The sequence below is a fragment of the Drosophila subpulchrella genome, chromosome 2R, assembly GCF_014743375.2.
Source record: "Drosophila subpulchrella strain 33 F10 #4 breed RU33 chromosome 2R, RU_Dsub_v1.1 Primary Assembly, whole genome shotgun sequence".
NCBI lineage: Eukaryota > Metazoa > Arthropoda > Insecta > Diptera > Drosophilidae > Drosophila > Drosophila subpulchrella.
In genome coordinates, this window is record NC_050611.1 from 458,305 (window position 1) to 479,292 (window position 20,988).

Here is a 20,988-nt window from a genome sequence, read left to right on the forward strand (position 1 = left end):
AACAGTAAGGTATGGAATTTTCAACAAATATCGCACTCCTTTGGATTCCCCATTAAATCAATGCAATTGCGGGCGCCTGCTTATTGGATCGGCAATTAAACCTTCCTTGCTGGGAGTAGAGTCTTTCAAGGAAAGACTCTTACAAGCTCATTAAGCTCTTCGTACACCTACATCTGTTGTTTTCGATGCGCAAATTGTACTACCAAAAAAAGATAGTTTCCAAACCTTTGGTCACTAAATTGCCTCCAATATGTAGTAGGGTTCTTAGGATCCTTACTTTTTCTTTCCTACTCAAAACAATCTCTTACCCGTTACATCGAACATCCAGCTCATCGCAGAGCCTATTTTCACTCAACCTTCTCTTTCGTCTATACTACTATTTGTGATATTTGAGAGTTTGACTTTAACGTGTGCCAAACTTTTGGGGGAGGTAACTTATGGATGTGATCATTGGTATATATATAAATACTATAGTGCAACTTGTGTAAAACATTGAACAAGAATAACGATTTCATTTGAAAATTCATATGATATTTCTGATATTGTTGGTTGTGGTTATGGTTACTTTCTGTCCCTTTGATCTTTTTTTTAAGATTTTATTACCGTTCTTTTTTTTTGGGATTTTTGGTTGCACTTTTGGCAACATTGCGTTGGAGTTAAATCGTTTGCTTATTCGTCTTCTTCGTAGTTCTGATAGGTGACGTAACGTACCTGGGCCCGATCGCGACCATAGATCAAAGACTGGAATCACAGGGAAATTGAAAAAAATATGGGTTAGTCAAGTGTTATTCTTAGATGTATGCAAAACATGCAAAATGAAACTCAGGCTTTAAATAAAAACTAAACATTTTTATTACAAAGAAATTAAGCAGAACTTAAGGCTAGAAACTATGGGAAATTACTAATAATACGAAAAATTAACAACTTAATGCCGACTAAAGCTAAGCAATTGTATGGACACTCAAAGCCTCTCGCTCTCGTAGGCCTCATTCGTCCTGCCCGCCTCGGGATTCGGGTCGGGAATGGAGGTACCATGCATGATGGCAGGGCAGGATGCGGTCAGCTGGGGGATTCCAGAGGATTCCCCTGAAGCGGCAGCCGCGGCGGCGGCAGCTTCAGCCGCCTCCCTGGCCATACGTACCTTCTTCTCGTCGCTCGTCGGCGGATTCTTCAGCAGCGTCAGCAGGGGGGCGTACATGAAGCACAGGATGGCGATTCCGAACAGCATCCACTTGAATCCGATGCTCTTCACCAGCGATCCGGACAACGCGGGGCCCACGGCGAAGCCCACGCAGAAGGCCACATCGCCCAGGGCGTAAACACTGCCGTACACGGCGGAATGCCGGATGTCCACCAGATAGCCCAGCTCCGGCATCATCGAGGAGTCCACCATTCCGATGGCGAAGCCCAGGCCGGCGTTTGGTATAATCAGGTGGGTGATCGAGGTGGCCATAGGTATCTGTAAATAGGTAAGACCAATATTACAACTTATTTAAGCGTTCTCCAAAACGATGTAACGCGAATTCTTGAGCTTTGTAAGTAACTCAACACTTTTTATAATCTTTTATATTTAGTAACATTAAAAGCCTTATTATTTTATTTTATAAATATTAATGAAATTGGTTTGCCCACTTACGAAAATCAAGCATCCTCCGATGATGATCAGGCCCAAGCAGGCGGCGAACCAACGTCCAATTTTGTGTCCCAGCGGTCCGAAGAGATTGGTGCCAATTAGGTAGCTAATGGAGGCCGGCAGGAATGCCACGCCCTGCTCCCAGCGGGTGGCGCCCATGTTGTCCACCATCCAAAGCGGCAGCGAGGGCTCCAGCATGGCGATTCCCATGTTGGCGAACGTGATAGCACCAGCGGCAATCAGGATGTAGGGATCGCTGATGAGGCTCTTCAGCGAGGGTGGTTCCGTTTCGGCCTTCTGGATCGAGGGCTGCAGCATGAACAACTGCAGCAGGCCATCGCCCAGGGCTAGAGCAGCCAGGATCAGGAACGGAGCCGACTTGCCCACGAACTCGTACATCACCCCGCCAAAGGGAGGACCTATAAGCACGCCCAAGGCCAGACCGCCTAGCGCTATTCCCATGGCATTTCCACGCTCCTTGTCGTCCGTGAACCGATCAGCCAGCATACCCATTCCAGAAACCGAGGAGCAAGATGATCCAATGCCCTGCAGAGCCCTCGCCACAAACAGAACCAGGTAAGAGCGGCCAAAGGCGAAAACTAAACAAGTAGAATGGATCAACACCCATTGCTAGGGGAGAGTACTCATAGGAACTTACTGATCGTTGAAAGAAACATTATCACGAAGCCTGCGAACATGGGAATGCTGTAGCCAATGCTGAACAAGGATAAATGTATTAAAGGAAATAAATTATTATTTTTTAGAATTGAACTTTTTTAATTAAATGGAAAAGTTTAAAATTAAAATTTTCAATATAAAATAGAGCTCTGTATGAATCACAACTGGGATCTAACTAAGAAATATGAACACGAATCTCTTTTGTTAGGGGGAATATGGTCCCATGCAATCCGAGATGGCTCGAATAATTTCGGTTTTAACCATTATACTGATTATTTATATTAGTTATAGAGATAAGAAATTTAATTTAGCCACCTTTACAACCTTAAATGTAGAAAAAAAATGTAAAAATTGTATCCGCTGAAATTTTTCTATTCTTCTCTGAAGAGTTCGCGGTTGCTAATGTGAATTTTCTTTTTTAAGTTGTAAGTTAAGTTGTATTAAAATCATGAAAGAAAGTTTAATAACACAAAAAATATCAAAAATTGGGCATTGCATTAAAATACAGTTGATGCAAAATAAACTTCCTAGAAAACAATATTTTATTGTAGGTAAATCCGCTTTAGTACGCATCGTTAGGGATCAAAATACATGTAAATGTAAATAATTTTGTGGGGATGTAGTTCCTGTTTGTGGGGCAGGCCTATTCTGCTTTCTCGACCTTTGAACTTACCGGTGAGTCAGGGGTCCTACAATTGGGTTAACCAGCAGCTGAACAAACGCCTTGGAGGCGAACAGGAGTCCCACCTCGACGGTCTCGCCCACCAGCTCGTTGTGGCGCTCCAGCTCCCGGTAGTAGGTCTCGTTCTCTGTGGATTGTCAAGGACTTGGGCTGCAGACTGGTGGCCAATTAGCGGGCGGGACTCACTTACCCTCCGGACTAATCGTGGTGATCTCGGGCGGGGCCGCCTCGCTGCCATCCTTGTTGCAGGGGCACGGCGTCGGGAGCGGTGGCACAATGGAGGACAGCGGGGTGCGTGGAAAGCTGTCGAGCGGCGCATCAGGATGTCGTATGTCGTACAGGAACTCGGGTATGATGGGCACTAAACGAAGGAAGGGGGCTTATAATTTGATTGAAACAAAAAGAGTTTGCTCACAATTAACCTAAACGCTCTTGGGCCTTGGGGCAATTTTCACCAGGCCGCCGCTTGGTAATTGCGTTCTCCAGGCCCCAGAAAGTTTTGTAATTGCCTTGCCGCTGGCAGAGATTGCCACCTCCCCCCCGGCGATTCTAATTGAGTTGCAACCCAAGGAGAGGAGGTTGGGAGGAAAATTACGCATACGCCGCGTTTGCAACGATGCTTTTAATGGACTCTCCGATGTCTAGCGGAAAGCCACATGCAACTTGGCCCGAAACCTCCTCCGCCGGGCAAATTCAATTTGTTTATTGCATGCTTCGACTCTGTTTATATTTATTATCAACACCCGGAGAACTCGAGAACTCCGGGCCACTGTAATTGCATTTCCTGCCAAAGTGCTAGGCCGGGTCAGAGGTCGGGCCTTCAGGTGGGGGGCGGGACTTTCAATTGAGTGAGTGCCGAGCGTAGTTTGAAGTATTGTTGGGGTAATTTGTTTGCTTGTGCAGCCAGTTACTCGTGGTTATCGTACTGACAGCCCAAAACCATATATGTATGGCCTGCCTGGTTGGGGCTTTAATGAGGGCCATTCATGCTCGATGGGGTTAGGGCTAGTTGATAGATAGTCTAGCTTCAAGCTCTCGTACTCGCCCGTGCCGCCTCGTGCCAAAGTTCAGCGAAAGTGGAAGTCTCCCCTGACCTGAAATCCCATTCAGCTGTCACACATGTCGTCCATGTGGACCAACATGCCGTTTCTCGACCTGCCCCAGCTCCCAAATGACATGCAACTGGAAATGTATGCAAATTCGGCAACATCTACCTAATTGGGGTTAACCACTTGGCGATTAAAGAGCAAACTTAATGCCTAGTCATACCCAGCCTGACAGCCCCAACAACTCATTAAACTGTCTCCCGAGCCTTTGACATAAAAATTATAATTCCGGAAAAGCACGTGCAGCTGGGGTCGGGAGGTGGGTGGCGTAGGATGTTACGGGTTAGGAGGAGGAAATAGGATGTTTGGGGCGCCATGGGGTTGCGATAGTGGGTCGGGGGAAGTCACTCAGTCGCTTCGGTTGCATTTCGCGTGTCGAAGACACTTAAACCGCAATGCCAAAAGGAAGTGACTCGGGCAGCTAGACAAACAAACATTGGCTATCGCTGATTCAGGGCTGCGGGAATGTTGATGAAGGGATTTGGTTGTTTTAGAGGGGTTTGGATATTTGTTTCGTCAAATACTTAAACAACCAATCTGTTTAATGCTTTCAAAAAATCAAAAGACGTTTCTGACTCAAATGGTGATTAAGCCATGGACCGTAAATAGGTTTTATTTGTAAATTTTTTTTGAATAGTCCCACTGCGAGTTCTGATTTTATACGTCAAAAATACGTAATTTTTACTTTTGTCCATAAAGTACATAAAACTATCAACAATTTTGGAAAGCAAATAACACTATAGTTATGCTTAACTAACAGGTGTATACAAATCAGCATAATTGGTTAAAAAACAAATTAAGTTCCCATTAGGCCGCTTAAAATATAAATCACAAATAACGTTTGTTTATGGTCCCTCCTTGAAACCTATGAAAAAATTTCGATCTACGATATGTTTTATTTTTTAGGGGCTTTCAAATATTTTCTAGCTTTGAGTGTAGTGGCAGTTTCTTTCCCCAGCCCTGTGGCGTCCGCAGGTCACCCAGATACATCGATTCGACATGCCGGGCGACACTGGCGTCGTCGTCAAGCCAAACAGAAGCGGCAGTGAGGCGTCAACTGGCGAAGCAACCAGTCATCCGCCGGCGACGAGGAAGAGGACTGCTCAGCACCCGAACCAGAAACGCTGGAATACGCTTTTGTTTACCCGATTAATATGCACAGGATTTAATTAGCCATAGAATCCGGGGAGGAGCGGGAGGAAATGCGACCCATTTGGGAGTCGGCCAGCAGGCCGCTGTTTGTGCGCTCCGTGTGGCAGGAGACGATCGGCAGACGCCACTTCATCCTCGACTACGAGCCGCGACAGAGGCAGCGCTGGAAGCGCCAGAAGACAAGGTCGAGGGGTAAGCACTCCACTCCACTCCACAAGCACTCCATTTTAATCGGGTTTTTTAGAAAATGAAATCTTAAGTCAGGCTCTTGGGAAAATTATACCCATAATTGAATATGGATAATGAATTATTTTTCATAAAAAGTTAAGACGTCAAGCTGTATTGCGAAGTGTTATCATTCTAGTAACAAAACAAAAATTGTAATTACCATCACAATAAGATAGTATAATTTTTTGGAAATACATACTTACATTACATTGAATGTAATTACTGCTAATGAAGACTTCAATTTAAAAGTAAAGTGTATTTCAACCTGGTTTTAAAGCAATGAGCTACCAAAATTGTTTCTAAAAACCCAAATATTTATTGTCAGCGGATAAAATAAATAAGTATTCTGAGTATATAAGTAATATGGGGACATTTTGTTCTAGACCAAAATACGAATAGGTTTCCATTATACTTGTGTTGAAGAAAATTAAAAATAGTAATAATGATAACTTTGATTTAAGGCAACTACACGCAGACGCAATCCTGGGATTTCTTTGAGCAGTCCCCGCAGGAGAGTGTGGAGTACCTGGACGAATACCTCCTGCTGGACGCCACCAAACTGACGCTGCAGCAGCAACAATCGATGCCCACTGTGGGTGGGCGGCCTGGCCCCGCCCCCTCGACGGGTGGAGGTCATCGGGCAGAGCAGCGGCACAACAGCCGCCAGTCGAAGCGCCGGGCATGGCTGCTGAGTCGCGGGCGAACCTATAACCTAGACCACCATGTGGACCATCAGTCGCGGCGCAGTTCTCTACAGGATGCAACCAGCACGCTGGCCACCACGTCCAACAATCCCGAGGAGCGTCTGGCCGAAAGGGTGCTCCATTGGCTGGACCTGGCAGGACGCACGGATATAGTAAAGGACAAAGTGCCCTCTCCACCGGCGACCAGTAGTGCCCAGTTGGCCAGGTCTGCCCAGAGGATGCAGCGAAACCACCATCGCAGCATGAGTCTCAAGCGGGTGGCAGCGGCGGCAGCGAATCACCAGAGATCGGTGGCCAGGAAGCCGAGTGCCAAGCCGCCGCCCGCCGCCCAGCAGGTCACCAACTCCTCCCCATCCGCCTCCAATGCCAAGCCCATAACCATTATCTTCAACAAGGAGGGCGTGCCCGTGCGTCTCAATAGACCCGCCCGCAACATCGACCTCTGCACCCTGAGCAGCAGTGCCAGCACCACGAGAAGATTGGCGGGTCAGCTGGCCTCGGCCCGCCTGTACAGTGGAGCCACTGCGTCGCCTCTGCCGGAGGAGAGCCGCACGCCGCCGCTCAGTGGGCGGGGAGTCGGGACATCCGCCGCCTCGGACAGCCGGAAACAGCTGCACATCTTCATGCCCAGTCTGCCCAAGAAGGGTCTGCTGGCAGCGGGTTCCACGACGGGCAGTGGCATCGGAGGTTCTGGCGAGGATGCCCTGAGCACCACCTTCAGTGAGCTGTGCCAGCTGTAGTCGGTTGCAGTACACTGTACTGAGTAAACTCATTCAGGCTCTAATGGTGAACAATAAAATACATAGGAATAGGAATACATAGGAAAACACATCCAATCTTTCAAGATTTGCAATGGAGTTTATCTAATCTTTCAAGATTTGCAGTTAAGTTTATCTAATCTTTCAAGATTTGTAATGGAGTTTACTTAAAACGAGTTTTACTATTTGAATTTTTGAACGTTTCTTTGTATTTAGCCCGTAGAATCAATTTTTGCACAACTTTAAATTATAATTATCTTAAATTTCCTGATCGGCAAAATAAATTAAAAGGTTTTTAGGTTTTTACTACATGAAGCCTTTACAAACGTGTTTTCCCATTCCTTCGTACAACAAAAGTTCAGTGACATTCACGTGGTTAATGCGGTTAATTTGGATAACTATTGCTCATCCTGTTCCTTACCCAAAAGAAAAACTTTTCGTTTTCCTTGTAAGGCAACCTGGGTTTTATTTATAAGTTCCAAAGAAAACTAAGCCACTGTAGTGGTTCTATAGTATGTTGTATAGAACACAGAAAAAAGAAAGGGGAAATTAGTTATATTAATGTGTATACCAAAATCAAAAAGAGAAAAACTAAATAAACGAAGAATTACATTTTCGAATTTGGGACTCTCTTAAAAATCTTAGGTTTACTATAGAAATAATGCTTGGAGTACTAACAAGAAGTGTACGAAAATCTACAAAGCCAAGAGGAGGGTGACAGATATAGTTGAACTAATAAATAATATCCATAAAGCCGTTGACCTTTTAAAATTCTTTGTGGTCAAAGAATGTAAGGGTATTTCATGTGCTTCGAGGGACTGCTTATTAATATCGTACAATCTTTTCTTGGTTTTATTGATTTTCGTTTTTGTTCCGTTGCCATTGAAAGTTTCTTTTGTTTGTTTTTTTTATCGAATTTGGAAGGTTTATTTTTGGATTACCCCGAAAAGTCGGCGGCATGTGCCACGCCCATTTTCTTTTGTTTTGATTTCAGTTCTGACTTCTTCATTGTTGATTTTTGCATTTTTTGCTGGTGGGGGTGGTGAATCCGGTGGTTCCCAAGTGAAAGGAGCGTAATCAATGTAATTGTGGAAATATTGCATGTTTAACAATGGAATAAAGTTAAAGTTAAAGTTTTGCCCTAATGAATGTGGTAATTTTGCGCAGAATGTGGAGAATCCAAGTTGGGAACGGAAAGAAGCATTATTTAATAAAACGGAGTAAATAAAATAAACGATTCTTGAAAACAATGTGACGTTAAAAACCCGATAGAAACTTTTTAATTGTACACTTCCATAAAAAATGTAAACGAAAAAGAAAAATATTAAAGATATCGATATACAAGATTCAGATTTTTATTAAACCTGATTTATATTAACTATCTATGGATATTTGCCTTGCCAACTATTTTATGGGGCGTACGACAGACAAATCGTACGCGGTCGTAAAATAATTATGGACATTACATATCCATCAGTCTAATGGGCTAACAACTGTCAACCGTTGCGAAGGAGATTCCTTGGATATCCATCAAGCGTCATGCAAGCAACACCCAAATCTAAACTATCCGCCTGCCACACGTGGCAAGTTGTCGTTGTCGTCGTCATCGTATTATTTTATGACTGACGCGTCGGAATTTAGATTCGTTTTCAATATCACCAACGATACACGGGTACAGGTTGGAGGGGCGATTGCCAGTATGAGAGAAAAAATATGGAAAATGGAGCTCCAACCGATAAGCCAAATGATCAATTTGAAAGTATCATTTATAAAGGTAATGATGTATAGAGCAGGACATGATCCAATCTAATTTATAGAATAATTTTTAAAAAAGCCAGCACTCGATAATGTGATCCCAAAGAATTCGCGTTCTATTTACTGATCACAACATGAAAAACTGCAAGTATTGTTAAACTATATTTTAACTTTAGGTAAAATTCGGGTAAATAAACTAGTAACTAATGGTATGTTTCATTTGGACTTACAACTTATTTAAAAATCCAAAAAAAATATTTTAGATCTCCAATTTAATGATATAATATCAGAGTTTTGAAATTTGTTTCTTGTGCATTTGGAAGATACACCGCAATAGATATAGATGGTGGGGGATAAGCGCAAGGCTCAATGAGTCATTGCGTCTGGCATGACAGCGAAACGACACCGAAAAAGCCGCACGATTGTGACCTTTGTCTAAATGGGTCTGGTTGGGTGGCGACCACGGCCCCCCGTCTCCATAACCAAGTCCACAGCCAACGGAAAACGGGGAAAACCTTCTGACTTCAAGGCAAGCCAAAAGACAAAAGGGGGAGCAATTACTTTTGGAGGCAAAAACTTTGGGCCGCCTGACGTTTGACTTTTCCCGTTTGGCCCAGCGAAAGAAAATGCGCAACAATACTGGGTGTACTTGGGTTGCACACATAACAGCCTAAACGGACTTATAGACAAGCCGTTCCGCCTGCCGTGACTTATTCGCGTTTCTGCAGCGGACGCGGCAGGTTCTCCCGGCGGTTGGCGTTCTTCTTTTCCGACTGCCAGCCATCTAACGAGCAAAGTTTTCCACGACGCACGTTGATTTTCCGGCCATTAGTGGCATGTCCACCGACGAGGACTCCCTGGGCAGTCCCCTCAAGCCGGCCACGCCCACTCCCGGCGAGCGGGAGCGACCCAGGGGCGGACGATCCGGGGCGGCGGATCTGCTGCGCCACCAGCAGAGCTTCGAGGCCCGCTACAGCGGCATCATCCAGAAGCAAATCTGGGAGACGAGCATCAACAAGGACGTGCTGGAGCGCCAGCTGAACGCCTACTTCCCCTTCTCGCGCAGCGCCTCGCTCTCCAAGGATGGATCCGGCGGATTCGATCAGCTCCTGCCGCCGGCAACGGGCGGCAGCGGAAGCGGAAGTGGGCTGAAGACCCGTTCCCTGGCCACCACGCCCACCAGGCGGCCAGGCGTCTGTCTGGAGAAGCTGGAGACGGTGGACGTGGCCTCCCTCGACCAGCAAGCCCAGGGAAAGTAGCTTCGGAGTCCCAAGGATTAAGCTTACTCATTCATTGTGATGTCCGTAAGGTTGAAAGGCAATTTTGACATTTTTAGGCTAAGATAGGATTAAAGGAAGTCCCCGGGTTCCAAAATATACAATCAAAACGTCTCATCAGGTGATTTTGCATTCAAATTTCGGTTTTACCTGTGCTACTTTGCTCCATTTTTATAAAAACCTTATGTTTTTTAAAGGGTGAAGGACACCAAATCTTAAGATTTAAAGTTGTTTCATTTTTTGTTTCTGTTTCTTTGAAGTAAAAACAATAAAATTGTAATCATTCAGTGAAGAACCAAATACGAAATCCGGGTCTTCTGAAAAACGATTTTCAGTATAGCTTTAATGAGTATTACTAACGTCTAAGTCAAGCAATCTCTGAAATCGACTATTTATTTAGCACCCCCGATTCGTCCTGCACTAAAACAATCTATTAGCACAGTTCAACCGACGTCAATGTAAAATTCCCTTTTTATCGGCTAAGGATATGAACGTATTCCCGGATCAAAGTGAACCCTATTTAAGCTACTATTATTCAATCTTCTTCAATAAAACAAAGGCTTATTGCATATTCAATTTGGTGTCGAGTCAAACGGATAAGGCCATGGCCCATATAAATCTCCACAGGCTCCCGGGTAAATCTAATTTATGGGGATATTATGCGAGAAAAATAGAACAGGGGGAGTGTGAAAAATAGGGGGTGCGAGGCCAGAGATCAAATGTAATAATCAAATGTATTTGCGGCAATTTTCGCTCCAGCACCTTGAGCGCGAAACGAGAAAGCACTTAAGTGGAAATGCCGCCAGTCAAACGCTAAAAGCCCAGCCCCTTCCTCTATCCTGTCAGCAGGGAAACTCCTCTGCGGAGCTAATAGTTTTTCCACTTTTCCTTTGACTTTCACTTCCGTGCTCTCTCAACAAGTTGCTCGAGTGGCTCGGCTATTTCCGTTGGTTTTTGCCCAACTTGTTGATTTAAATTCATGAACGCTTAGCACAAAGAAAAATCTCGCTCCTCTTTTTTTGGCTTTTTCCTTTGCCCGGCTGTGTTTGTCAGGCTGGAGGACCGGAGGACGCCCACTCGATGTCCATGTGTTTGGCCAGACACTTGACATAAGCACTTGGCCTGGACACATCCACCCCCAGAGAGATTTCGCCTTTCCTTCCCTGGTGGGGTTTTAGTGTCAACTGCAGGAGGGTTTCCAGTGCGTGTCTATTTAATTGACTGTCGACGGCTCGGCACTTGGAGCTGCCCAACTCAGTCTGGTCCACTGGTCATCGCAGCTTGTTAATGACTAAGCAGGGCCCTTGGGCATTGATTAGTTGTTGGCTGGTATTTGATTTAATTGCCGGGTGTGCCGCATAAATTAAGGCTGCACTAAGCCCTGATCGATCAGAGATATCATGTGGAATGCTGCCCATCGAAATCTCTGTCCTTAGTTGATCCAGATTAATTAGTAGCTGGTTGCTTTTCCATTTGGTAGTGCTTTGGTAAAGCAACTTAAACTAGGACTACGTTACAAGGGACTTACAAAAAAGAACACAATTAAAAAGTCGCAGTTTGTTATATTGTGATTTTTAACGATATGTTAAGTTTGTGCAATTTTACTTGTTATAAGAGAAATAAAATATTTATTTCTAAAGTTACAGAAAAAACCTCCACCCCTTACTACTTTATCTATGTAAATGAATCCCAACATTAACAATATACGTTTTCCTTCGCATCCGTGCTAGTTCTCTGTTAAGTATCTAACAACCCATGTTAATGCCAAAGAACCTCAGCCGTCTGTACCTTGAGAATTGATGAACTGACAAAGACCATTCGCATTGACAGGAAGGCGTTCATTAGCTTAAGTGCCGCTCTGTGGTGATTTTATGGCACCACTTCTTCCACTCTCTGAGGAAATGGACAATTTCCAGGCGATTGACTGGCAAGGATAACCAGCCCCGGGAGATAAATGCTCATGAAATGCTAATGGCCAACGGCCACTGGGGAAAAGATTTATGCGAGGGACTCAATGGCAAACACTCACCCACTGTGGTCAGCAGCATGTTGTCCAGGAGCAGGGCTATGGCCACGATGACGAGGACCAGGCGGTTGGAGCCCCGCCAGCTGACCATCCAGGACTTGGCGGCGGACCAGGTCCCGGCAGCGCGTGGATCCTCCTCGCGGTACTGATCCGCTGGCGGCGGAGCCTGTCGTCCTCCGTAGGCCTGCGACTGGTAGGTGGGCGGGGGCGGAGCCGGCGGCTGCTTGCCGACGCCCAGGATGCCGCAGTCCTGGTCCATGTTGCCATTCTGCTGATTGCTGTCCAACTGCTGCTTGAAGGGATTTTTGCTGGGGGTGCTGCTGGCGGGTCCACCGGGACTCGGCTGCGGCTGGCTGTTCGTGGCGCTTATGGTGAAGGAGGTGGTCTCGCTAATCTCCGGCTGCTTCTGGGGCGCTGTGCTCTGCGTGTGTTTTCTTGGTCCACCATTGCCCGCATCGGTCGATGATTGCATTGCGTCGCTAGCCGCTGGTTGCTACGGAAGGCAGTAAGCCGATTGTCTTTTTAAAATGTAATCAAATCAGGAGTAAGCAGCTTTCCCATACCCATTCTATTCCCATTCCCATTCCATTCCCATTCCAAATCGAGATCCCACGCTCGCTTTATGCCCCAATGATTTTCGCTAATTAAAAGTGAATTACAAGTCTTGGGCTCGGAATTGAAAAGTATCTTTCACACGGCTACACGGCTCTAATTGAATCATACGCAATTTAAATATTTATTTAATTGCCTGCCACCCCAGCACCAAATACACGGGGCGTATGCGCAACATTTGTCATTGGAACATTTTCTGTTGCCTAGCGCAGGGCGCAAATTGAATTTGCCTGCATAATTCGTTTTGAAAGACCCACGAAAAGGAGCCAAAACGCAGACCTCCTTAAGTTTTTGGTTGCACAATCGAATTAACCCACTGCTATTAGCAAAAAGGTCTCCTAATTGAAGGCTAAGATGAATCAAGTCTTCCGCCAAAAGCCTTTGCATAATGCTTCCAATTTATTTCGCAATTGAGACGGCAATTGATGCCTGTCCCGGCGGGCAATTGATTGTTTATGACGTCTTTGCAGAGACAAAGTGTTGTCACTGAATGACAAATGGAAGTATCTGATAAATAAACGAGGAAGCTGCTGAAAATGCAAACTACTGCATCACGTTTGGGGGCGTGACAAACAGCAGCAAATTTTGTCATTCTAATTGATTAAATCAACTAGAATTAACTGCTGGACTACAAAGCTGTTGCATTAGTTACAGTACTACCCCAAAACGGCATCGTTTTAATTAGCATCTACATTTGCACAGCCGTTTCACAATTAATTATATTATACTTTATAGTACTTATACTACTTTGTATACTAATATCCATGGGAAGATTGTTGATAGCATGATTGGTAAACTATGAAGTAGGTTGTTTCTCTGGATTATGGCTATCATATATATTTTAAACAATTTTAAAATACCAGAAATAAAATACTTATAGCTGTGGGTCTTAGAATAAGACTCTTTCCTTGTCATTTCCAAAAAGGAAATTAAAAGTTGGCATTTCCTTGAGGTGTAATTTAATTGTATATTGTTTTTAAAACGTTATAATAGGCGTCAGTATTACGATTAAATTTACCTGGCTGCCTTTCCCTTAATGGAATGATCTAGAGATTGCGGGCCACACAAATAGCACGATAACCTTTCCTCCAGAATATCACTTGCACTAATGAACCTGAATTGCCACCAGGCCGTGGGTATTTATAGAACTCTGCTATAAAGACCGATATTTGAGTGGCTTACGATCGCTGAAAGCCGTCGGATACGCGCACAGAAATCCCAATTAGCCGCGGACTGTGTCCCAGTGAATCAGAAGCCAAGGCGATTCGATTTGCGTTCAGGAAGTGCTGATCCTCTCATTCGGGTTGCACTTTCTTTGCCACAATAAGTTCACTTTTAAAACTTTTTCGGGGTGGATCGTTCATTCCGCGGATTCTACCGACAAGTCGGCGCTCTGAGCTCGAACTAAAAACCCTAGCGTGTCGCCTGAGGCTTATTAAACGAATTAATTTTTGCGCAAGTGAGAAAGATTTGCTTAGTTAGTATACAAAGTGATCGCCGCGAAGAGAACTCAGACATCTTTGCATTTCAAATGAATGCACAATGAAAAGTGTGTAAAATACATTTTAATAAATATTAATTATCAATTGGCATGCAATTTCGGTTTATGGGCGTGGGAAATCGAATCAAACAAAAGCGCCAGTTTTTGATTTCAAATTATGCTAATGCGTTGAGTTTTCAAGTTTAACTATACAGAGCCTAAAGTCAGCCCCTCTTATTTCGAATTGATTAAGTCCGCATTTAATTCAATTGCATTTCAAAAACAATTCTGAAATGCATTATTGTCGCGTGTTGTGTTCTATGCTTTTATTAGTACTGGAATAAAAAAGATGTTGACGAGAGGGAATTTTAAATACTCTTTCAAGAAAGCTTTTCAGGTTCAAGTTTGCAACTAACCTAAATTCAATTAAAACTATAATGTGTTATTGGAATAAAAAGGTACGTATGAGGTTTTTTTAAAAATGATCTTTTAAATGATGATAAGATTGGTTCTTTTGTTGTTAGTAATGCTTTAAAATTAATTTATTTCAAATATGTAAAACTAAGTTCATAAACTCTAATTGCAGCCTTAAGTTAGAGTATAGAGTATGCCTGGCTAAAATGATTTTGAGCTGCATGTGCGATGCGATGTGACGAATGCGATTGTTAAATTCATTATTTATGTTCCCTCAGATATTTATTTTGATTGCTGTTTGTCGTTGCTTTTAGTTTAATTGTTGTTGCTGCTGGAGCTTGTGTTAATTGCACAAGATTTTCAACTGGCGACGGTCAAAAATTTAGCGGCTTGTTGCCTCTTCCAGCCACTTCTGAGCATCGACACGCAACTTTATTTAAATTGTGCTCATTTTTCAGATTTTTATTAATTAAAATGAAGCTCATGCCTGGCTAGCATTGGACTTGAGCTTGACATTGAAGACGAAGAGGCCCCAGAGGCCCCAGTTTACACGAGGCCATAAACTGGTTTTCCTATATAATCAACCAGGAATTGAAAGCCCTTCAAGCCTGCTTTTTACATTTTATTATTGTACAAATTTGCACAGACGCCCGAAGCTGCAGCCGATGATATTTTTTACTACTTATAATTGCATTTTTAATTGCAAAACGATAGCGTTGCCGTTCCATCAGATATATAGCTGGGGCGTGTAAATGAGGCCCCTTTAAACTAATTAGCTTAAATCGATGCCAGCAAGCAATCATCCATAAAAAACTAGAAGCGCTTGAACAATGGGGCTATGCAATGGAGGAGTGAAACGTGCCTAAGTGGATTAGAGAACACAGATCCGAGCGATCGTCAAGAGCTGAACTTGCCTAAAATACTTTAAATAAGCTTAAAAAACATACATTTATATTAAAAAGTGAGGATTTTCGAAACCAAGTTTAATATTTTCTTTGCAATTTCATACATAAGTTAGTCTCTTGAAAACTTTGTTTGAAGACTACGGTCTTGAAAACATACTGCCTAAAGGTATATGTTTGTTTTAAATTTATAGAACCCATATTCAGAATTAAGATAAATGTTTTTTTTTTGTTCAAAATTATTCTGATAAAAAAAAAACATTATTTTAGTCAACAACAGTAAGAGAGCATATCAAATCTTATAAATATAAAGATTTAAAAAAAACCTAGGCATATCAACATAAGTTTGTGTTGTAACATCCGTTTTTCTACACTTTTGTCCACCTACCTGAGTAAATTTGTATATGCGACTTGTTTAGCTTCTTCCAGGGAATTTATGCGGAGTTACGGCTTAGGTGGGCGGATGGGGTGGATTTTGGTCTGTTGTGCTCAAAAAGTCTATTGCGATTTTACAGTTTATGTTGTCAGGTAGTTGCTGTGGCCGGATTTTGGCGGGTGAGGTTGTACGTTGTTGGAGTATTCCTGTGGGAGAATGGAAAAGAATGAAGTCAGTTGAATAAAGGAGCTTAAAGGGAAACGGAAAAGTCTCCGGTGGCACAACGATTTCTGCTGACAGTGGCCACTTGTGGATTTTGTGTTTTCTGATGGCACTCAAGTGGTTTTCCTTTGAGGAATTGTTTGCTCTTCAGTGGGCTTGCGGCAAGGTCGTTGGCCAAGAAAAGACATGGAAATGTAGGAATTATCAAAGATCTTGGCATGTTAAATAAGAAATAAGAGTTCTTAAATAATAACGTTGGTAATACCTATTTCCATTCTACTAAACTTGTCAACTTTGTAAAGACAAGCTAAACTTGTTGGAATAAGCACCTACTATCAACAGTAAATGTAAGTAAAAATGTGTGCGGATTTATTATTCAATATCCAGGCTATTTGTCCAGGGCAAACAAAGATAAGTAAAGGGTATTTACATCAATATTTGTTAATACTTTTATTTGACTTCTTTTTTTCAGCATGTTGGCGGTTGTCAAACCGAGCAAAAAAAATTGTGTGCCTGCCAGGCCCGATTCAAATCGATTTACAAATAAATACATGTGGGTATAAATAAACATTCAGTTGTTGCCGCTTTAAAATGCAAATTTCGATTGAGTTTTGATTGATTTGAGTTACTTGCAACGAGGGGAGACTTGGGCGAAGATAAACAAATGAATTTCGGTTTCAGGAACTTATAAACAAATATTTAATAATTTATCAAAATTAGACAAACTGCTGTAGCCACTGAAATCAGCCTTTATAATAACATACGATAGGTATAATACTTATCAACTTAAAATTGAAAAACACTGGTTAACATATTTTCTGAACTTACACCCTTAAATGTTTGAAACTTTCACATATTTTTGGAAAATGTTGTCCGTTGCTCGGTGCTGGAACGTTGTGGGATCTAAACACGTTTGTAGACACACATTTGTTGGAATTTTCGAAAGTGATTTTGTTGCTTAAACCAAACTAAACTAGAGCTAGAACGGCGACTGACAGCGAGTGAGTGCCACAAGTGTTTTTCTGGTGCTGAGGCTGCACTGCGAGCGTGGGAAACGGGCACGTCCATCAGCCACGAGATCTCATCTCGCACTGAACGGAGATGCGCTGGCCAGCGGCGCACGACGTCGACGGCGGACGACTGCGCCCAGGATGAGGATGTCCTGGTGGCAAGTGCCCGAGGAGCGGAGAAGGCCAGGAGGACGGGAGGCAGCGGCGCTGGCAGCGCTGCCACTTGTTGTCTGCTGCCTGTTGCAGCACACTCCCACTCCGGTTATCCGTTTTGGCCCACCCCCCACTTTCCAGCACTCCTTCTGCCAGAATTTCCCCCACTTTCCTGCCCCTGCATATTGATGGAAACTGCCAACGGCAATGATTCTGCTCAATTGCCTTCATTGTGTTTGGGCTCTGTGTGTAGATGTGCGTTGGGGTTTCCACAGTTTGATTTTATTTTCGCTACGCCTGTGAGTATGCAACGCGTTTTGGGGTTGCCTGCCTTATAGATAGAGACCGAGAGGGCGGCACACGCATATTATGCCTAATTGATTTTCGCCTCCTAAGTGGCAACTCAATTTTTGGGGACAAGAAGGGACATCTTTAATGGGATTCGCGTTTGTCAAAAGTCAAATTTTCAAACTCTTCTTAAAGCGAAGCGAAATGATTAGTAAAGTACCTATACATCTTTCTAAGAACATCTAAAACTCCGTCAAACTCATGCTGTATTTTTAAAGGACTGCTTTTATGAAATCATACTTGTTGTTAAAAGCCAGAAATCGTAAGTCTATTTACATTAACTAAACAAAATACAAAATATAGGGGTCAATAATAACTTATATAGTAAGATAAGTTTAAACCTTTGAAAAGCCGATACACTATTACATGTTTCACATGTAAAATAAGAAAGATTGTAACGACATCTTTAAGTCACATTTCTCCATTACTTTCTATATGTTTGGCATAACGAGGTCACATTTTAGGTTTTCTTGTTAGTCAGGTGTAACAGGTGTGTTGCGTATCCCCCAGGACATTGGCCTGAGGGTAAACGTTAACTCAAACGTGTTGTTGCACTGATTTAACCAATTTCCGCTGGAATTCCGTAGCCGGCAGACGGTTTGTGTGTACGTACACTGAAACCACCTGATGGATTTTCGAGGTGAACCTGAAATTTTCCACTTACTCATGGGCCTTTTCAAATTAATCCATTTAATCGGTTGTAAATTTATGCAGCCAGCCGGATAAGACACGCGACAAAGACCAAAGTCAGATAAAGATACGGATGCGAGATACAAAGACCGCTGCGATTGGAAAACGACACGCGACTGAATCGAAGATTGGGAAAGAGGCAGATACCGAAGTCGGAGGACGGGCCCAGAAATATTTATAGGCATTAACGATGTTGCTGGAGCTTTGTGATCACGTCTAGGGTCTCGAATTTGCATACAGAAGTGGAGATGTTAAACCTGGCATTCTCAACAAAACGAATTAAAACGTGAAGAGTGGATGGCGATAAACATATTGGAACAGAAACACATTAACCGATCAAAAATGGGCAGGGGATGACCTTGGTATATCAAGAAGCCAATCTTAAAGAATCTTAAGAACCTGGAGAAAACTTGACCAACTTGTATAATTTAATTTAATTTTAATTTATGTACATGAATGTGATAAATTAATTATAAGAACCCAGCTCTGTTATATGCTGGTTTAAGGATTTATAAATTTAACGTCTTGTAAAACTATTGGTCATTTTATTTTTAAAGGATTATTATTACTACTGTTTTGTATATGCTTTAGAATATCATTGAGTTTATCCTTAAGTGAATCAAGTTCTAGTTGTTTTTTGAAAACGAATAAATTTCCCTGGACTTAAAAAGAAAACCTAAACCAACAAGAAAGAACGCCACAAATCGATTTCAAACACATGCTTTGTGTAAAACTCTTCGATTGAAAATCGGTGAAAAAAGCATTGGCGGCAACAACTACAATGGAGCCATAAAAAGGTGGAGAGTTCCATTGAAGTGTTAAAGTGGCGACGCCAAAATAACTTCAAAGTTAATGGACTAGAAATCGACCAGGACTGATGGCATTAAATAATACAATAAATGCAGGAATGCTTTTGCGAGAGTACTGAAATGGGACTTAAAAGGCCCATTTTGATTTTCGGGCCTGACGAATTGAATTTGCCACATATGACAGCTTAACTTTATATGCTGGGGGTTAAATCGATGACAAAGTGGCTCGCAAACTGATGCGGGTCATTCCGATGGAAATCTCTGGCGCTGTGGTCAAGTTTTTATCACAATCGAAAAAAGCTGAGGGAAAAATAGAAACCGGAAAACCCATTCGGCCGCAAATGTTTAATTTCCTTTTGTTTGAAATGCTACACACAATCCTCGAGCTTGAGCTGTCATTAGCATTTGTGAGATATATTTAAAAGGACGAGTGCCAGTATCCCCCAGTCAAAGTTCAAATGTCACCCGACCCGTGTGAGTGTGCCTGTGGTGGAGATATTTTCCATTTCCCCAGGCGCTGGGAACGATTCGCCGAGTCCTGTGGGGTGTCGCATATTTGGTGGCATTCAATTGGAATATCAACACGTGCCACATCATCTTCAGCAGCTTCTGGAGCTGCTTTGGCTCCTGCTTCGGCATAGTTGTGTTCGCCTTTTCCGCCTGGCATTTGTCTTATCGGAGAATGAGCCCGACTTCATTAGGAAATTCCGCAAATATTTTGAATTTATTATTGCGCTTTTATATTGCGGCTAAATGAAATGACGCTGACTATGCTGAAGGGGTTTTTCACTCCCAGCCAGTGAAAGTGAATGGCTGGCCGACGATTTGAAGGGACTTTGACTTAAGAGGAAATGTTTCGCATTATTAAATTACTTAAGTTACGGTATAAAGTACATGTTAAAAATATATATACGCAAGTTTCCGCTTTCCGTTTCATGCACGTTCTATGCATTCGATTTGGATGATATTATTGATCTTACTTAAAAGAGGTATATTTTTATACCCGTTACTATTAGAGTGAAAGGGTATACTGACTCGTTGGAAAGCATGTCACAGATAGAGGGACGGGTTTCCGACCCTTTAATGTAAATATATTCTTGATCCGCATCACTAGCCGAGTCGATCTAGCCATGTCCATTTGCCAGTCCTTCCGTATGATCGCTAAGATCTCGGAATTTTTCTCGCACTCCCCCTAGCTGAGTAATAGGTAATTGCCATCGACTGTAACATCTACAAAAGTGTTTTAGTTTGAGAACAAATATTTTTTTTATATTTTCTCCAAAAGTGTGGAGCAGATACCAATGAATGTAATGACGTAATATTCAAAGTTTAGGGTGCATAAAATACTTTTTAAAAGGAAGGAAACATGTTTTCCAAGCAATTTTCGGCGGCATAAACAGAACAGTTCATATAGTATAGTTCTTTTTAATAAAACCTCCAAAAAAATATCCAAAAATCTTAAAAAGAGCAATATTTTTAGTAAATAAAAAAAAAATTGTCGCCCAACGTGGGGCTCGAACCCACGACCCTGAGATTAAGAGTCTCATGCTCTACCGACTGAGCTAGCCGGGCACTTGCATACCCACGCGACAGAAAACGTCTGAAGAACACGCTGCCATTTATATGTTATACAAAAAAGAGAATTACGAAAATGAATCTATAAATAGCAGATCTAATATAGGATTTCGAAACTATAAATATTTTAATATATTATACTACTTTATAACAATATATAAAAAAGTATCCCATGATAACTTGATTATTCTATGTTTTTAAATGCTTTATCTAAAATGAGTGATATTTGGTTTTTTTGACCCGTTTAAGCGGTCTTAAACCAGAATATAGAGCAACCCATATAGAACGGATTACTAATAAAAGAAAAATTAATTTAATGTTCTTTAAGCCATTTATTTCACTTAGAGAAACTTGCATATAAATGAGTCAGATGACGAGTCCTGCGCAGTGTCCGTGGA

The 20,988-nt window shown here is 42.5% G+C and overlaps 3 protein-coding genes and 1 non-coding gene across 7 annotated transcripts; 2 read left to right on the forward strand and 2 right to left on the reverse strand.

Moving 5' to 3' along the window:
- Positions 1-32: 32 nt before the first annotated feature.
- Positions 33-17,098, reverse strand: LOC119551984 (synaptic vesicular amine transporter). Of its 4 annotated transcripts, XM_037861704.1 has the most exons (9): positions 16,834-17,097; positions 15,796-15,989; positions 12,003-12,492; positions 3,184-3,354; positions 2,985-3,120; positions 2,292-2,350; positions 1,637-2,232; positions 1,142-1,459; positions 33-741 (listed from the first exon to the last, which is right to left on the reverse strand). In XM_037861704.1, the coding sequence occupies exons 3-9, from the start codon at positions 12,469-12,471 to the stop codon at positions 670-672; spliced, it is 1,821 nt and encodes a 606-aa protein (XP_037717632.1). In that variant the 5' UTR covers positions 12,472-12,492; positions 15,796-15,989; positions 16,834-17,097; the 3' UTR covers positions 33-669. The 4 variants fall into 4 exon arrangements, with proteins under 4 accessions (XP_037717632.1, XP_037717629.1, XP_037717631.1 ...); XM_037861701.1 differs by lacking the exon at positions 33-741 and having other exon boundaries at positions 829-1,459; positions 16,834-17,098; XM_037861703.1 differs by lacking the exons at positions 33-741; positions 15,796-15,989; positions 16,834-17,097 and adding exons at positions 13,630-13,725; positions 13,794-14,017 and having other exon boundaries at positions 962-1,459.
- On the forward strand, positions 5,160-7,676 carry LOC119551986. The gene is made up of 2 exons (XM_037861707.1): positions 5,160-5,443; positions 5,941-7,676. Exons 1-2 carry the CDS (start codon positions 5,302-5,304, stop codon positions 6,921-6,923), a joined length of 1,125 nt encoding a protein of 374 aa, XP_037717635.1. The 5' UTR covers positions 5,160-5,301; the 3' UTR covers positions 6,924-7,676.
- LOC119551987 lies at positions 9,398-11,498 on the forward strand. Its single transcript, XM_037861708.1, has one exon. The coding sequence runs from the start codon at positions 9,533-9,535 to the stop codon at positions 9,953-9,955; it is 423 nt and encodes a 140-aa protein (XP_037717636.1). The 5' UTR covers positions 9,398-9,532; the 3' UTR covers positions 9,956-11,498.
- A 3,416-nt stretch (positions 17,099-20,514) lies between the features above and the next one.
- On the reverse strand, positions 20,515-20,587 carry Trnak-cuu. Its single transcript has one exon. It is a non-coding gene; the product is annotated as a tRNA-Lys (tRNA).
- Positions 20,588-20,988: the final 401 nt, after the last annotated feature.